At 51.8% G+C, this 18,558-nt stretch overlaps 1 protein-coding gene across 1 annotated transcript; it reads left to right on the forward strand.

The window, feature by feature from the left end:
• Positions 1-224: 224 nt before the first annotated feature.
• On the forward strand, positions 225-662 carry LOC136526474 (uncharacterized). The gene has a single exon (XM_066519133.1). The coding sequence runs from the start codon at positions 225-227 to the stop codon at positions 660-662; it is 438 nt and encodes a 145-aa protein (XP_066375230.1).
• The last annotated feature ends 17,896 nt before the right edge of the window (positions 663-18,558 follow it).

Here is an 18,558-nt window from a genome sequence, read left to right on the forward strand (position 1 = left end):
CAGACAACAACACATAGTTCACCAGGGAAAAAATCCCCCAATTTTGTGATGACTGCCACATCCGCATCGACTGGGCCACCGTGGCGCACCCCCACACAAATGGGCAGGTCGAGCACATGAACGGCATGGTCCTGCAAGGCCTCAAGCCTAGAATCTTCAACCGACTAAACACATTTGGTGGACAATGGGCTGCGGAGCTTCCTGCGGTACTCTAGAGCTTGAGGATGACCCCCAGCCGGGCGACTGGCTACACGCCTTTCTTCATGGTCTACGGTTCCAAAGCGCTCCTCCCGACTGACCTCGACTACGGAGCACCGAGGGTCAGGGCGTACAACGAGCAGGGAGCTGAGACGTCCCTCAAGGATGCCATGGATCAGCTTGATGAAGCACACGACGTTGCCCTCCTCCGCTCGGCCAAGTACCAGCAAGCGTTACGCTGGTACCACGGCCGCCGTGTACGGGGCTGGGCCTTCAACGTTGGGGACCCGGTGCTCCACCTCGTCCAGAGCAACAAGAACCACCACAAGCTCTCTCCACCGTGGGAGGGACCATACATCGTCACAGAGGTGCTCCGGCTGGGCACCTACAAGCTCTCTTCACCAATGCCTAGAACATCGAGCAGCTATGTCGCTTTTACCCCTAGTCTATGCGCGTACTTATGAAAATTAAGAATGATATTTCTGAAATGCAAAAACACTTTCTCTTATCGGTTTCGCTATCATTTCCTCGATCTTTAGTGTCACATGACCCCAGCAACTGTAAGGGTTTGGGCCTCACTCGGAGGCTGATAGGAATATATCTACTCAGAAGCATTTTTTGCGCCCGACCCCGCCTTACATTAAGATCTAGAAGCAAGAGTTGTAGAAACAAATGCTGAGTAAAACTGGCCAGACCGCAAGAAACCTACGCCCAGTGGCTACGACATTTTTGCTCACCAGCGTGATCAGAGTTTTTTTGCCCGCACCTCAAGCTTTACAACCTTATCATCAGAAGGGGTCAGATCGCATCAACCTTTTTATACATAAAAAAGAGAAGGGTCAAAAGTCTATTCTGCCAAAACAAAAATTAAAAACTTATCCATTTATTACAAGTTCACCGCATGGCTCATCCAACTAACTAACCCCTCGGTGGGATGACTTCGTCCTCGATCTTTACAGCTAGATACTACGCTAGGGGCCACCGTATCCTCGATCTCCTCCAGCACGACCTCGGTGTAGCTGGGCGCGAAGCCTTGACTCATCATTGGCAGATTAATGTTCTCATAATGAGAATGAGCGATCGCAAATGATCGATGAATGCCTAAGTGAAGCGCGTGCCTCGCGATCTCACGTGCTCGATCCAAAATTCGGATGACATGAACTGCGAGCGAGCTCGTCTCCTGCTCCGAGGCTAGCTTGAGGTCATCGCAGACCTACTAGACGTCGACACGCAGGGTATCATGCTCGTCGCTCTCCTTCAGAAGGGAGTCCTTCACTTCATCAAGCTCCCTCTCTAGGCCTCGGCTCTTCACCACCTCTGCCCCAAGCTTGTCATCAAGACCTGTCCAAGTCACACACCAACCGCGTCAAAAGGCCAACCATGGATTCCAGGAATAAGGACAACAAGGGAAACCAGCATCTCACCTTCCGTGTCCACCCAGAGCTTGCGCACCTCTTTGTGCTGCCAGATCACCTCAGCCTCTAGGCTCCGTGATGTAGACTAGGCCCGATCTTCCGAAAGGTATGATAGCGTCAATTAGTGGAGACTCGACATTCATAATCTAGGCTTCGAACCAAGACTGATTCGGACCCCTGCAACCGTTACACCACTGCTCCGTTGGTTATCAACCACGCGAACGCGATTGACCTCGCTGAGAAGGCTTTCCTGTAAGCGAATCGAGAACACAAACAAGAACGAGATAAACACAATCTGAAATTGCAAATAAATATGAGGCTTATGATAATGAGAAAGAGTTCAAGTCTTTATTCGAAAGGACTAATCGCCACAGGCGAACAAGATCAAGAACTGGGGCCCTGGTTCACAGCAAACGGCCTTGGCGGCGATAGTTGCAGCAAAACGACGTCTGTTTCACGAGGAAATTAAGAATTAAACAAAACCCAAACCCTAAGGAGAGCAACGGCTGCTATTTATAGAGTCTTGGGTGTCACCCCCCCTGGACGCGCCCTCTAATGGGCCCAAACACGATACACGGTCCAACGGACCAAAAGACGGTGTCGCAGCACCCTAGCAGATTCTGGATGCTGACTTGTTTTGACGATTCCCGTTGATACTTAAGGTCTTTTGACATGAAACCAATTGGGTTGGCTTCCTTATCCAATTAGCTTTCCATCCATATGTGGATCATCAATAACGGAGTCCGTATGTGTCTTGGGTGACCAATTTAAGGCAGACTGGTCCTGGAACCCGAGACAGACTCAAACTTGAGTTGCTTTGGGCCTCCACCTTGGGGACTCGAACCGAATTAGCCTCGGACCTCCTTCTTGACTTGGACACCTTCGCTGATCTCCTTGGTCTCCATATGGTTCTCCAAGCATGGTCATATGTATGGAGGTCATGTCCTCATCATCCTCCCTTTCTTGACGAAAAGCCGTTCTCGGCGTCAATTTTGCTTGAAGTCGATCCTGCATAACATGAGGACAAACGAGGTTTCCAAAATAATAGGAATGGACAATGTTGTGAGAAATAATATGACCATATGTCTAGGTTTGTAGCATGTCTTGTCCTATAGGCATGTAGTCTGCTCGATTGAAATACACACAATCTTTGCCAATACTATCCTGCAAACGATTAGTACTAACAAGAAATATATGCTCCCTTTCTCTAGATTCCACTTGTGTTCAAAAAGCAAAACTAGAGGAATATGGCATAACAACAGTGTTGATTTTACTATCCTCTAGTTGATCATTAATTTGTACAACAAAAGGAGAATTCGAATTTGTACAAATGTAAACTCGTTGTATCAAATATTGCCCTTGGTTGTTATATTTACCAAAAACATGATATGTATGTCTAGAGAACCATGGAAAATCAGCATATGCATAAAGTTTCTCCTCTAAAGAACTAAGATTACATGAAACATCAAATTCAATGTAACCCAAAGTATTTAAAGAAGACAATAATTTCAGTTCATCAACTTCACTAGCATTATGAATAACAAGTCTATTTTCAGCACAAGTGCTCGATTTCAGCACACATATATCATAATCATTCTTCAATGATTGCATAGGTATAACATAAATATCATCATGCAAGTCATCTTCATCACAAGAAACATCAAGCAAATCATCTTGTGACAAAGGTAAATCATGCGAAGGCTCCACTAAAATTTGCTCTATCATAGCATGATTGGTGAAAAAATTCAGCACATCAAGAGAACTCTCACCTTCTGTGAGTTTAGCATCATGGGCATTACCTTTGCTCTCATCTTCAACAGGGGTAATAGTTGATAGTTCTGAATTTTCATATGAGACTGTGAGCTTCTCATTTTCTATCATGTCATCCTCGCTCTTTTCTACATTGTCCTGCAAAAGGTTAGGCATAGCAGGAGGAATAACAACAGACTCTTCCTCTAAATGGTGCACCTCATCATATGAAGTCAAAACAGGAGGTGGATTATTAAAGGTTTCTCGCATAAGAAGTTTCATATCATTCCAAGTTTGAGGCTTATCAGAAGGATCTAAAGACTCCCACCAAGATAAAGCAGAATGTCGCAAAACACTAACTGCATTTTTTACCTTCCTCCTTGGACACATAAAGCGAGTAGCAAATATGTTATCGATGGCAATTTCCCACTCCATGTACTCATCAGCACCTATACCACCATAAGTCGGTGGATATGAACAACCTGTCATTGTTAGAATCAAACAAGAAAACACACAAGTATGTATTTTCCTATGAACTACTATAGGATGTGGACAAGAAAAAATAAGGCACTCAACTCTCAAGCGTCTTACCACGGTCTTACAAGTGTTCTTACCAAAGCAACAGGCGGTGCAATTGTTCGGTGACTGTGATACCATTGTAGCTTGAGTGTAACAGTTGCAAGGCGAACCTGTACTTGATTAGAAGAAAGTGGAGCTTGGACAGGCACAATATAGTAGCAAGGAATAGCAATAATTTAATTCAGAAATTGCAAGATTGAAAAGTAGTCCCAAGCTAGTCTATGTCGCTAGCCTAAACTCGTCCTGAACCTAGTTCAAGCAAGCAATACAATACAACTCAGCATAAGGACTCAAAAGGATGCAAGCACTTCTGAACTTTTTTTCCTTCTTTATTTTTTCTCTCTTTTTTTAGGTGCGGCTTTTTTTCCTTCTTTTGGTTTTTGCACCTCTTTGCCTTTTTCTTTGTTTTATGTTTTTTATCTCACAAAAGTGCCGCACATAAGAGATTAGACTTTAGATATTTCCACCATGGAAGAAAAATACTTAACCGAGGAAGCCATAGAAGGAATTGCTAGACAAACCAAACTCAATCACGCAACCCACTCCGTGACTATTTCAGATCTAAAGAAAAACTAGAGATCATTCTGATGCAAGCCACACTAGGAAACAAGACTTGACACTAGACCAAGAACAAGATCAGAACACAACGAACACTAAGACGCGTCGAGGGACGACAGTTCAATAAAGCAAACTGAAATTTAAAAAATTGCAAAGGCACAGCGGGGCTATAGGACTAGAGATATGTGATAGTGTATATTTTTATGGACTTTTTGTGGACTATAGGTAAAACAAAAACAGTAGCAATCTAAAGGGGAAAACAAAGTTATACCTAACGGGCAACAAGGTCTTTGATACCACTTGATGTAGACTAGACCCGATCTTCCAAAATGTATGATAGCGTCGATTGGTGGAGACTCGACGTTCACGATCTAGGCTTCGAACCAAGACTAATTCGGACCCTCGCAACTGTTACACCACTGCTCCGTTGGTTATCAACCACGCGAACGCGATTGACCTCGCCGAGAAGGCTTTCCTGCAAGCGAATCAAGAACACAAGCAAGAACGAGATAAACGCAATCTGAAATTGCAAATAAATATGAGGCTTATGATAATGAGAAAGAGTTCAAGTCTTTATTCGAAAGGACTAATCGCCACAGGTGAACAAGATCAAGAACTGGGGCCCTGGTTCACAGCAAACGGCCTTGGCGACGACAGTTGCAGCAAAACGACGTCTGTTTCACGAGGAAATTAAGAACTAAACAAAACCCAAACCCTAAGGAGAGCGACGGCTGCTATTTATAGAGTCTTGGGCGTCACCCCCCTGGACGCGCCCCCTAATGGGCCCAAACACGATACACGGTCCAACGGACCAAAAGACGGTGTCGCAGCACCCTGGCAGATTCTAGATGCTAACTTGTTTTGACGATTCCTGTTGATTCCCAAGGTCTTTTGACGTGAAACCAATTGGGGTTGGCTTCCTTATCCAATTAGCTTTCCATCCATATGTGGATCATTGAAAACAGAGTCCAGATGCGTCCTGGGTGACCAATTTAAGGCAGACTGGTCCTGGAACCCGAGACAGACTCGAACTTGAGTTGCTTTGGGCCTCCACCTTGGGGACTCGAACCGAATTAGCCTCAGACCTCCTTCTTGACTTGGACACCTTCGCTGATCTCCTTGGTCTCCATATGGTTCTCCAAGCATGGTCATATGTATGGAGGTCATATCCTCATCACTCCGGATCTCTTCCTGGCATCGACCGACCTCGGTGTTGAGCCTAGCAATCATGCCCTCGGCCTCAACCTATAGGTCCCTCTCCTCCTCAAGCTTGCCCTTGAGGAGGTCGATCCACCATTGGGCATCAGCATACTCCTGGTGAGCCAAGTCACGCTCCATGCGGAGCCCCTCTACGACCTGGAGCAAATCGTCCCGCTCCTTCCGTAGCTGCTCAGACTCTATGGCGTTCATGCGCGTCATCTCGATCAGGGACGTGAGCTTCTCCTCGGCCTTGTGGGCATCCTCGCAAGCATCCTTCTCCCTGACTTGGAGGTCGGCCAGCTCTCGGGCGGCAGGGGGCAAGCTTAGCCACCTCCTGATGGGCGGTGGCGAGCTGTGCGGCCAGCCGATCACTCCGCTACGTCTCTTCGGCGAGGTGGTCCCAAACGTCCTTCTTGCGACGAAGGAATTGGATGTATCCTGGTTGTGAACCATAAGGGACTCTGGAGAGGAGAAGACTTAAAGGCACGGAAAGGGAAAATGAGAGTCGAAAACATGGTCATATCATACCTTGCCAATCGGGGCGATGACGTCGCGCAACGAGCTCAGCATGGTCAGGGAGCGAACAGTGGTCCCAACCTCTGTGTGGATGCTCCCCCATTCCTTCTCCTCTACGTTGTCGTCAAGAGCAAAAAGCATTGCCCCCAGGTCCCGACAGTCTGTCCACCAGATCTGGGATCCTCCCCACGCGTGCACGTCACCGCCCACCTAGACCAGAGACCGAGATGGCTCCGCTCCAATCCCAAGTGGCGTCGACCCCTCTTGCGGCAGCAACTCCTCCGGGGCAGCCCCTCCAGCGGTAGAGGGGGCGGGTGACATGTATGCAAAGGCCTACTCTATCACCACATCTACTAAGGATGCCTTGGGTGCGCCCTCTCCCGTCCGCCCTGCCACAGACGTGGCCTCCTGCACAGACGACGGCTCTGGTTGCACCATCTCTGCCTATGACATCGCGGCCACACCCGACCACGCCACGTCCGCCGTGGACGCCTCAGGTCCATCCTCCACCATCGACCCCACCGTAGATGTGGGCACCTGCACGGATGATGGCTCCAGCTATGCCATTTCCACCTATGACGTTGCGGCCACACTCGGCCGCGCCACATTCGCCACGGGCGCCCCGGACACGCCCTCCTCTGTTTGCTCCAGTCGACGCCGTGGCCGCCCTGGAGCCACTCCCGCTCGCCTTCGACGTAAGGCCAGCTGATTCCTAGCGTTTCTACAAGAGGGTGAGGCTCTTCTTCAGTGCAAGCCTTAGGAGAGTCCCACGTCCTGTGAAGGATATGACGGTCAGTTTAAGGCAAAAATTTGTTAGAACAAAAGGACGAAAAACTCTTAACACACCTCGACGCCAACGAATGATGACATTTTGGGGTTAGTCTGCCTGACCCTAGCTATGCCTCATCAGCGCGTTGCTGCTTTGAGCCCTCTCTCTCCTCGGAGGGTCCGGTTGAAGCGGAGCGGTCGGTTCCCGCTGGCTCCGAGGGCGTCGAGGAAGGCCTGGACGGAGTGGTTGCTTGATTCCACTAGCTCTGGGGGCGTGTCCTCCCCCTCCTACCATAAGGCATGCCATAGGAAAGGCCTTGCCTATGGCAGAAATGGGTCCTCATCCCCTCCTCCCAGCTCATACCAATGGACGGGTGACCCAGAGCTGTCTCCTTCTTTTTCTTCTTCCTCCTCCTCCGAGCCTTGCCGCCGCTTACCTCGGTTCAGCTTTGCCCGCTCCTTCACCCACCGCTTTGCCCTCTTATCATCCTTCTCCTTCTTCCTATTCTCATCTATGGTGCGGTTTGCCACCCTCATGGCTGCATGCTCTGGCAGCGACGTGATGGAGGCCTGAAAGCCTAACCCCGCTGGTAGCTCGACGAAGCTCATGTCCGGCCACATCATGGGATGTCCTACGATTGGGAACATGGCATCAGACTCCTTCATCACCTCCTTGATGCACTACACGACCTCGCTATCATGGAGATGTCCCTGGGTGACCACCATCCCATCGAGCTACGCGCCGGGCGTCATCCCATACAGCGGGAGGGCGCGCGCCATCAGCGGCGCCACCTCCTCGCGTGATATGCCCTGATGACAAAGGCCTCGCAAAGGCCTTGGATCTTTAGGAATGCGATGGCATCAAGGATATCGTGCATCCTCTTCTTTTGCTTCTCAGGAGGTCCCCATGACCACACCTGCGGCGCCTCTTCGATGAGGCATCCGATGAAGTCCGGCAAGGGGGCGGCGGCGTCGTTCTTCACATAGAACCAAAGCGCGTGCCATCCCTTGTTGGACCTCGACAGCGGACAGGTCATGTACTTGGTGGACTGGTGTCCCCAGAGGTGGATACTTGTGCATCCCATCAGCACCGACAGGTCCCCACTTCTCTCCCTTTTCTTGTGCAAGGAGATGGAGAAAGAAGTACCTCCACAGCTCGAAGTGGGGTTTGATCCCTAGATACCCTTCACATAGCGTGATGAAGGCCACGATGTGCTAGATCCTATTGGGATTCAGGTGCTGCAACTCGATCTGGTAGTGGTGCAGCAGTCCTCGGAAGAACGGGTGGGGAAGAATCACGAGTCCATGCTTGTGGAAGAGCGCAAAGGATACGACGTAGCCATCGGGTGATGCTGGCTCCTCCTCACGATTGGGCACGAGCCACTCCACCAACTTAGTTCTCCCATGGAGAAGACCATGCTTGACGAGGCCCTCCATGCACGTGTGGGTGACGTCGGAGCGATACCACGACTCCATGGGAAGCAAGGGCAGAGGCACGAGAACTTCGTCAGTGACGTAAGAGCGAGAGCAAGAGATCCGAACGCTTACGGCGGAGAAGCCGAGAGGATGAGGCTACGGTTAGGTGTATCAAAGACGAAGAGAGAAACCCCAAGTTATAGGGGAAGGTGGAGCGAGAGGCGAACCGTCCACCTCGATTACCGTGCCTACCGCGCCTTGTCACTTCGCCTCTATGGGAATCGTGTGCATGCCACCCCTAGCCGCCCCCTCAAAGGGTGCGCCAGTCGAGGGTGCACCCCCTCGATAGGCCAAAAACCGCCACAGGTAAGGAGGGATACGGAGCTAAAAATGCTCCCATGGCCCATTAAGGTCCAGGAGTTCAAAGGTTGGCCCGTCGATGGGTTCACAACTGCTCCAAGGCACCTTTAGAGTGAGGGGTGGTTAAGGATGGGCCCATTAGCAGCCAGCACCTAGGCGCATGAGCGCCATGGGCATCCTGACCCATGTTCGAGTCTTGGCTGGAGCACGGTCCATGGTTTTTCCTCAGAGAAAGGCAACGAGCCCTTGGGACCGATCGAACAGACCCAAGAACTATATGGACTTAGCCTGTCAGGAATCTATAGTCAGTCACCAGCTGACCCATGCCAGGACCCCCACTGAATGGGAAGCCTGGGGCCCCACTCGGACTATCCCATTAACAGCTCACCGAGCACCATGATTCGTCCATCGAGAAAAACATGGCACGACTCAGCCCTCTCCGTTTTTATCGAAAAAATGCTTGAGGGAGGATGACCACAAGATGATCTGACCCCTCGACCTGGACCCCTGCTATGAGCGAGGGCTCGAGGGAAGTTAGACTCGCAAAGAGATCGAAGGACACGATCGCATATCAATGACAGATCGAATCGGATCCTAGGGAGGGATTGGAATCAAGAGAAATCTTTTCCAACCCCCAAACCCCGCAGCCGCGTACTCTCGAAGAGTCCGATCACAACAGAAAGGAATCGCAACCCTACCAAGACATACCGTGGGCCGCAAAGGGAGATCAAGGCCCTCAGAGTCCTTCCTGTCTCAAAAAGCTTTCAAAGGAGGATCCTACTTCTCCGCTAGGCTCGGGGGCTACTGTCGGGTATCAATATTAGGGTTACCTAGAAGAAGGAGGCTAATGGCCATGAACAATTAACTCGCCCAACCCCGAGGGCGTAGGCTTTATCTCGTCCAACCCCTCGAGGGGGGAGCCTGCCTCACTTGACCCCTCGAGAGGGGATTTCGCCTCGCCCGACCCTAAGGGAACAGATTCGGTCTCGGGCGGGGCATAGGCCCCACGGGGGCCCGCACCATCTCTAACCACTATAGGTATAAGAGTACGGACTCGGGATCAAACTTCTAACACTAGAAAGAGAATGGGCACGTCTTGACATGACCCATGGCCACAACGGGTCCATACTTGGGAGCTCACATTGCCGACTAGCGTCGAGGAGGCCAACACTGTGCTGCCTAACCCCCCTGCATGACTTTCGTCAGGGGTACCTGTTGACCATGCTGCTCGCCAGGACGGAATGGGGTGCCACAACCGGCTGACGACACCCACGTGTAGCGCTAGTGGCGAACAGGGTCACGACGTGGAGCCATCCCCATCATCATCTACAGGACCGGCGGGACCCATGTAAGGGGATGAAGGATGACGCGACCCCGAAGGCCCTCTTCCTCCTCGCTTTCTCTCTCTCTCTCTCTCTCTCCTTCTCTCATGTAACCTGTGCCTTCACCTTCACCTATAAAAGGGAAGCAGGACGCCCCACGCGGGGGGGGGGGGGGACTCAGTTCAACTAGACTCAACTCCATTCGATCCTTCCATCAGAGACTTGGGACCTTCTCCCTCTCTCGTCCGTTTGTAACCCCTACTACAAACAAGTGCCAGTAACACGAGCAGCCTCAAACTGAACGTAGGGACATTCCTGCCCGAACCAGTATAAACCCTTGTGTCCTCCGAGCACATCATCCGGGCCAGACGCGCAAACATAAATTTACTAGTCGACGGTTCGAAACACTAACACTACTACAGGTACAGAAACACAACCCCCGCCATGTCGTTATCGTCGCTCTGGGATAAAGATGAGCACTCGGGCCACCCGACCCGGCCCGACATGGGCTTGGGCCAGGCACGTCCCCGACCGGGTTGGGCTAGGCAAGGCACGGCGTGCCGCCCCAGTCCACCGGGCTTGGCCGACAGCCTAGGCATGGCACTACGAGCCACTTTCCGTGCTGGGCCGGCCCAAAAGGAATGGACCCAAAGGCGGACCGGGGCATCCCGAAGCCCGCAACCCTAGCCCACTGTGCCACACACACACACACACACACAAGAGAGAGAGAGACGAGAGAGAGGAGAGAGGAGAGAGAGGAGAGAGATGAGAGAGAGAGAGAGTGGCGGGGGAGGGGAGGCCGCCGGCGCGAGCTGCTCGAGTCGCGGGAGGTGGCGGGCTAGCGGCGACCGCTGGATCTGGCCGCAGGAGCCAGGAGGAGGCTGGTAATTGCAGCCGCTCGTGGAAGCCGACGGTGCTAGAGCTAGGAGGAGGCGGCCACCGGCGCGCTTGACGCCGCCGCGTGTGGAGGAGGCCGCGCGAGGCGCGTAGAGGATTCCGCCGTGCTCGTCTGCCGGTGGTCCGGGGGGCCGCGCGGAGGAGAGGAGGGCGCGACCGAGGGAGCATGGACGGGCGAGCGAGAGAGGGAAGGAAGAGAGTGCGGCGCAGGGGAGAACTGGAGGAGAGTGCGGCGCGGGGGGAGGGAGGGAGGGAAGTTAGGGTTTGGGTGGCAAGGGGTGACGTGGTGGGTCGAAGGCTGATGGTGGGCTTTTTTTTAGAAGGCGGCTGATGGGCTATTAGGAGGCCACAGCAGCAACCGGGCATCCACCGGGCCTTTGGCCATTTACCGAGCCGTGCCGTGCCGCTCGGTGTGCCTGGAAGCGGTCCAGGAACGGCCTGGTGCACTAGGCCTTGCCGGCCTAGGCCCGCGCAAGGCTGGGCCGTGCCGTGCTTGAGCCAGGCCAAAAAAAAACTGTGTTTCAGGTCGGGCCGTCGTGCCACGGGCTGCATGCTTATCTTTACTCCGGGAGGACAACGACTCGGATTGTTACCTTCATCTCTCCGGCGATCTACTTGGCGAAGAGAAAAACGCCGGGGCGTGTATATGCGGGACCTACTGTCCGACTGCCCGGTGCCCCCGCGGGCCGCGGCCACCACGCGGTACTTTGTGCCGAAGCTTTGGAGCGCGGTTGGGCCACCTGGCTCGGAGACGTGGTCGTCCAAAAGCCAAGCGGATGAGCAGGCAGAGCTAGGGTCCAACTTCCAAGGAAATTACCCCTCGACCCTTGTCCGCGCGAGGAAACCAATTTCACGCGTTGCCTACGCGGTCTGGACGCTGTTTGCAATCGATGACGGAGAGTATATTTGCATGTGCAGTAATCGCCGAAACAGATTCCTTAAACTGAAGGAGATGAAGTCACGTACTGGAGCAGAATGAAATGGAAAAAAAAAGGAATTGCTCTTGTATTCCTTCCCTATCGATCGTGTTTGCTGCTCCAGCACATCTCTGAAGAATTTGAAGAGCTGGATCTGTTCTAGCTAGTGTTCTACTCCTACCATATATGTCCATTGGAATGAAAACAGAAAATTTTTATTTGCTCGATCAAGTTGTACATGCTTGCCAGCATCAGATAATGGAAGGATATATATACAAGATAGAGGAGTATATATACAAGATCGAGCAGTATATATGTACATAGAGACCAGGAATATACAATCTTATGGCGCACGTACGTACCCGAACCCTTCGCCGGAGACGCTGCCGTTCGTGCGGGGCGCCGTGATCAGTTCATCAACGAAACGAGCATATTCAACCCGATGATCCAGAGAAGATAGGCCACGAGCAACCAGGCGGCCGGCGGCTGCTCGGCGACGGCGACGGCGTCAGCGAGTAGAAAATAGACAGCCGCCACGATCATCGCGACAAGAGCTACGACCGCGCGACGCCCACGCGGCCAGACACTCCTCCTCTGGCCGCGGCGGTGCCCACCGCCGTTCTCCTCCTCACGGCTCGGCGGCGGCGGCGGCGGGGCCGGCGCCTTCCCCTTGCCGCGGGCCGTCAGTCCGCCGATCTGACTTTCTTCCATCACTGATCCGAGGCCGCAGTGATGAGCTAGCTGCTCACCTCTGCTCGCTTTGTGTGAAGCTGTGATTCTGTGAAGTCTCTCAAACTTTGCCTTTTTATGCCTCCTGTGTACGCTTGCCTGTGGAAAAAAAAATGGAGGCTTGGGCGAGGGGGTAAACTAGCTAGGGAAGATTCCTTGAAAACAGCCCGGCGGATATCGGAGCTAGCTTCTTGGAAGCTTCATAAGCTCCATGGCCTACGTGGCACATATAAGAAAAGCATAGCATGGTAGTTACCCCCTGCCCAAGTGCCCATGGCCGACACGTAGATAAACACCCTAGCTATAGTCTAACTAAATAGTTTAAAATAAACTATCTATCTAGCTAATCAAAAGTTACTAAGGGCACAGTAGTATAAGCCAGTTACTGCCTTTAAGCCAACATCTCCAATAACGCTAGCTTTTAGCAATGGTTCATAGTAAGATTATGCCCACATAACACTATCACATGATCTTAAAATATGTGTATAATCTTAGCTTTTGACTAAGAGTTAGCTTTTCTCTTTTCTATTAAAATATAAAAAAATGCTTAGAGCTAGCTTACAAGTCAGCCATTGCGAGTGCTCTATCTAGTGGCCGGAGGATCCAAATGGTACTAGACCAAGCAGATGTAATACCTCTGGTGTTACGAGCTTGTTTAGCACCGTGATTTAGGTCTAAGAAAAATTTCCGAATCGAGTTTCTCGGGTTTTTGATTTAAAACGTACTTGAGGCGATAAGTGAATCCTGTGTGGCTTAGTTTCGTGGACTCAAATAAACGCTCAAGTTAAATTACGCAGCGCGTAGAAATATTTATAAATGTCTGACAACAATTCTAGCAAATGAGTAGCGGATGGTTTGTTCTATGGGATTACATGTGAAAAACAATTTTTGTAAACCAAATAAAATATAGCTGGTAACTTATATTTAGATAAAAGTTTGAAGTGCAAGTTTAGTAGATATAATATTATTTTTCAGCGTTTGAATTCTAACAAAAGTTTCTAAATCATCGTTTCGTGTTTAGTACGATTGGTTGCATCAAAGTGTGTACTTGAGCCTTCGTCACATTAAGTACATTGTTTTCGGTTCGCTTTTAAAGCGTGCGCGACGTCGTTCCGGCCGCTGCCACTGTCTCGTTCTGCGCTGTGCTCCTGTCGTCTCGCGCCTCGTCCTGGTCCCTGCACGGCTACGACACTATTGGCCGCCCGCGTGCGCTTGCTTCCTCATCGGCTCCGCTCTCGTCCTTTTTGCTGCTGCCGTGTATGGTTTTGCTTGCTTTTCCGTCCTCACTGCTCGTCACGTCGCCTCCTCGCATTAACTCGGCCTTGCCTTTGCTAGCAGAGCACGCGGTTCTGTCCCTGCCGCGCCGTGTCCCGTCACGTTCTGTGCGCGCGCAGGCGTCGCTTCCGAGCACGTTGTGCCAGGCCGCACATGCTGCTGCCCCTTCCTCTGCTTCTTGAGGCGCCGAACTGCTCTCGCCCTGCTCACACACTCTCGCGTCGCTTTGGCCTGCTCCTCGTGCCTGCCTTTTCATTGCCTCCGGCCACTCCTCGCTCTCCTTGCTTCCGTCTCTGGAGGCCGCAGTCGCCGCGTCCACGCACCTCGGCCACGCTGGACCTACGTCTCCTTGGCGCGCCTGAGCCGACGAAGCGCCCCGCAGTTGAGCCGCTTCGTCTCACCTCGAGCGCGCGCGCGAGTCCCCTTTTTCCATTCGCGTGCGCATGCGTGCTTCCGCGGTCACGCTAAACAGCCGCCCCTTCGGCCGGCGCATGACCTTCCGCACGCCCGAGCCCACATGTCCTGCACTGGCGCCCCCTTCCGGGCGCCCGCAGCCGCCCAAGCCTGGTGCACCGCCGCGGTCCCACGCTAGACCAAGCCGCAACGCCCGTCATGGCTGCGCTTCCATCGCCGGCCACCGCGCACGCAAGCTCCACGGGCCGTCGTTGCCCACGCGTCGTTCCGCCGTGCGCCCCGGAAGCGCCGTCGCTGGCCACCATCGCTGCGCCTTCCGCTTTCATCGCAGCTCCGCCTTGCCTCCGTCGAGCACCGAGTACCACATGTGAGCGTGCTGCACCACCGTGTGGCCATCCCCGTCGTCGTCCGTGCTGGCCCGCGCCCCTCGGTCCCGCTGCTGCCCGTAGTTGTGCGCTGCACCATCGCCGCCAGGCTGCCGTGCAGCATCCGGCCGCCCGCGCCCCTTGTCCTGCTCGCCTTTCTCACCCGCGCCGCTCCACCGCAGAGCACCACGCTATTGCCGCGCCTCCCTCCGTCGTCGCGTGTGCACGCGAGCGCGCGCATCCCACGGTCACGCCGGGCCTCCGTCTCCTCGGCGTTGCCCCTTTGCACAGCGCCATGGCTGCTTCCTCCGCCCCTACCGCGCACGAGCGCATCAAGCCGTGGAGCCGTCTCGCCTCGCCGGCGGATTTCCCGCCATCGCCGTGCCTCCTCTACTCGGTGTACTGAGTGGAGGGAGGGAGGTAAAGGTGAGAAGGGTATGGATCCAAGCAAAAATTTTGTAGAGCGTCCTTACTGTGAAATACGTGACTCATTGAAATAGGACTCTGGACCTAGGGTTGAATAGAGAAAAATGCAGGGTCATTTTTGCAAAAATAGTCAGGCCGATTTGGGCAGGCCGCCGCGCCTGGGCCGCTTGCGCCGTGCGCTGGGCCGGCCTGCTCCCGCGCGTGGGCTGGCCGCTCATCCGCTAGGCCACCTGGTGCCGCGCTGTGCGCTGGGCCTCGCGCCACTGTGGGCCGCGCGCGTCGCGCGCCCTGGCTTGGCCGCGCCTGGTCGGTGGCCCGCGCCACGCTACTGGGCCACCGCCGCGCCGTGAGGGCCCGTGCGCATGCCCGCGCGTCTGCTGGGCTGAAATGGGTTGACTTCGGCCCTTTACGTTATATAAATGCTTTTTTAATACAGGTTTCTAGATTAACTTGTAAAATCAATATAAAATAGTATAGGGGTCCAAAAATAATGAAATTAGTTTTGTTAAGTTTCTAAAATCATGATCTATCTGATAGTATATTTTGTTCACCTAGTTTGATAATATTCTTGGGAGCTATATAATTAATTTAAGGTACTTAATATTGTAAAAATATAAACTTGTTGGAATTATTGTGATAAATTGGTAATATTGTTGAATCTGAAATATTAGATACTCACTGTAATTTTTGTAGCTCTAGAATAATTAGTTTGCTAAATAGATAATGATGCTATATTCCGAATAAAGATTAAATGGATAGAATGGGATAAAGAAACACCTTGGGTTTTGTATAACTAAAACATTGGTTGGGAAGTAACGCCTTATTCGACAACATGGATCCGTAGATCAGCGTTAGAGCTATCTCGTTAGCTTGTGAGGCGTGATCGGATTTCTAAGCATTTCGGCTATCGTTGGTTATTTACATCTATGCATTTGCATCAATGCATATCATATAGGTATGATGGTGGATCAACGGATCAATTGAAGGACGATTGGAAATCCGAAGATGGTGTAATGGTATTCTCTCTAGGAGATGATGCATTAGGTTTTCTATTCAGTTGATGGTGGATGATCTAAAGATGTAGATACTAACTTTTAATATATATCTTACACAGACAAGCCCCGGTGCATAACCCCTACTTTTCTGCAGTTTAAATTATATTTGTGCATTAAGTTTTAAGGAGTTGAATGGAATCCACTTGCATATATATATCTTTATCCTATGTGTCTTACTAGTATGACATGATCATGTAGATTGCTATGCTACAGGGCTCCGGTAGAAGTCGAGTGATGGTTGTCACTCGCGGGAGATAGGGAATATATTATTGGATTGTTATTACTTGGAAAATGTAAATGGTGGAAAGGAAAAATGGTGACCGGGTAGGGATATGGTTTGGGTATTGGTGGGTATATGAGGTTGTGTCGCCGTGGACGCGGGGCATGGCTTGTTTACACTACTTTCCCTGTTTGTGTCGATTAAGGACCGGTCGTTGCATAAGCCATCGAGGCAAGTCATAGACTTATTATCCCAAGCACATACTTGGGTATGGGTGCTTGGAAGACTTGTTGCTCTCTTGTCGTGGGTTCCGACTCTTTTCAGACCGACTGTCAGGGTTTTTTTTTGTGGAGGAGGTCCTTGCACCGCACTAAGTCCAGGACTCAGGGGCGGAGGCTTGGAGTCCCTGTTTGGATGGGGACCTAGGACCCCAGGATAGGACGGTGATGGGTTGGTCCTGCTTGTGCCTTGGGTACAAGCAGGGCGTGTGTTTTTGGGGTACCCAGCTGGGGGCATTAATTCACGAATCGCCGGGCGATCTGGTATGACTTGTTTCGTGCCTAGCACCGTAGTAAGAACTGAAGATGAAAGATGGAAGATGGAAAAAAGAAATCAGATTGCTTACCACCTGCTTGATAGTAGCACAGGTGCTTATATAGAATGGTTAGTTAATGAACCAATACGGCTATTAATAAAAATCGAATATAAGGACGCACGCTTAGTAATGCTTCCTGCAAATGCATTAAACCCACCAGCCAAATAGCCTTACATATCCTTAGAGTCTTTTCTTTCCTCCTGTCGGGTAAGTCTTGCTGAGTACAATTGAGTACTCAGGGTTTTATTTTCCCCTGTTATAGGTGACAGGTGGATGCTAGAGCTGAATCTTGTGTGTGGATTCCTCTTGGTGGGCTCTGTGGGGGTATTAACCCCTATACCCTTACGACTAGGATTGGGCTGGCCTGGACCGGGGGGTCCGGCCCACTAGAAGATGACGCACGGCCCAGCCAATCTGCTCGGAGTCCCGCGTAAGGAATCAAGGTAGATTTGGAGATCAAGCAAGATCCTGATCGGTTAGAATAGGAATCCTTATCCGGCCACCTATGGCAATTGTAACTGGTTAGAATTAGTTTCCAGATCTGTAACCCTGCCCCCAGACTATATAAGGCGGGTAGGGGACCCCTCTCAAAAATTATCTCATTGACATACAGCAATACAATTAGACGCAGAACGTAGGTATTACGCCTTCACAGCGGCCAAACCTTGATAAAACCTCGTGTCTGTCTTGCGTCATCATCTCGTTCATAGCTTGTGAACCTATCTGCCAATAATCTACTACCTTGGGCATACCCCTAGGTAGACTGCCGACCATATTTCATCGACAGTGGTGCGCCAGGTAGGGGGTGTGCGTACTGCTCCCCAGACGAACAAGATGGTCATCATCCCCGGTTCCATGGCTACACCGAATGGCCACACGTTCACCATCGGCCAGATCACCTGGACCACTGGCTCCGACAACTTCATTGCCATGACCATAGAGGAGGCGCGGATCCAATCTACGTCGACCACTGCTTCACCGCAATTAGCTACGGCTCTGACCACGCTAGACCTAGCTTCGGCCACACCAGCATCGTCTTCAGCCACGCCAACAACCCGTCGTTCGCTTCCTCGCTACAAAGGGAGGCAGATCGACAACACCGACCTACTCAACTCCATCGATCGGGTCAGCACCAAGCTTGCTGAAACCCTAGCTCTGGTAGATTCGATTCAAAATCAGCCTACCGAGCAGGTAACCACTACCCACAATAGATCTACCCGACCAGCTCGAGCCAGTCGTCCTGCACGACTCGGTACGGATCTCGTGGTCACATCTAATCCTGAAGGACATTCCTTTCGTCACTGACCAGCCCCCACAACGGGTCTTCGGCTCTCCGAGTGTGAAGTCTCGATGGAGAACTACCAGGCTCAGCCCTACGGCCTGCGAAACACAGCTTCCAACTATGCGCACAATATACAACGCTGCTCGGATCTATGTTTTATACATCGACCTCGGCCAAAACCACGCAATTTCGTCAACATGGTTCGGATCAAGGAGTATCAAGAAGGATCGGTCCACACAGTTCAAGAGGGCGGTTCAAGCTCCCCGTCCAGCATCGCATCTATTGGCTCCGTCCACACTGAG

Source organism: Miscanthus floridulus, chromosome 19 (genome assembly GCF_019320115.1).
Source record: "Miscanthus floridulus cultivar M001 chromosome 19, ASM1932011v1, whole genome shotgun sequence".
Taxonomy (NCBI): Eukaryota; Viridiplantae; Streptophyta; class Magnoliopsida; order Poales; family Poaceae; genus Miscanthus; species Miscanthus floridulus.

Bases quoted from the DNA above. Each gene is read 5' to 3' on its own strand.
- LOC136526474 (XM_066519133.1), top strand. From the start codon at position 225: ATGACCCCCAGCCGGGCGACTGGCTACACGCCTTTCTTCATGGTCTAC.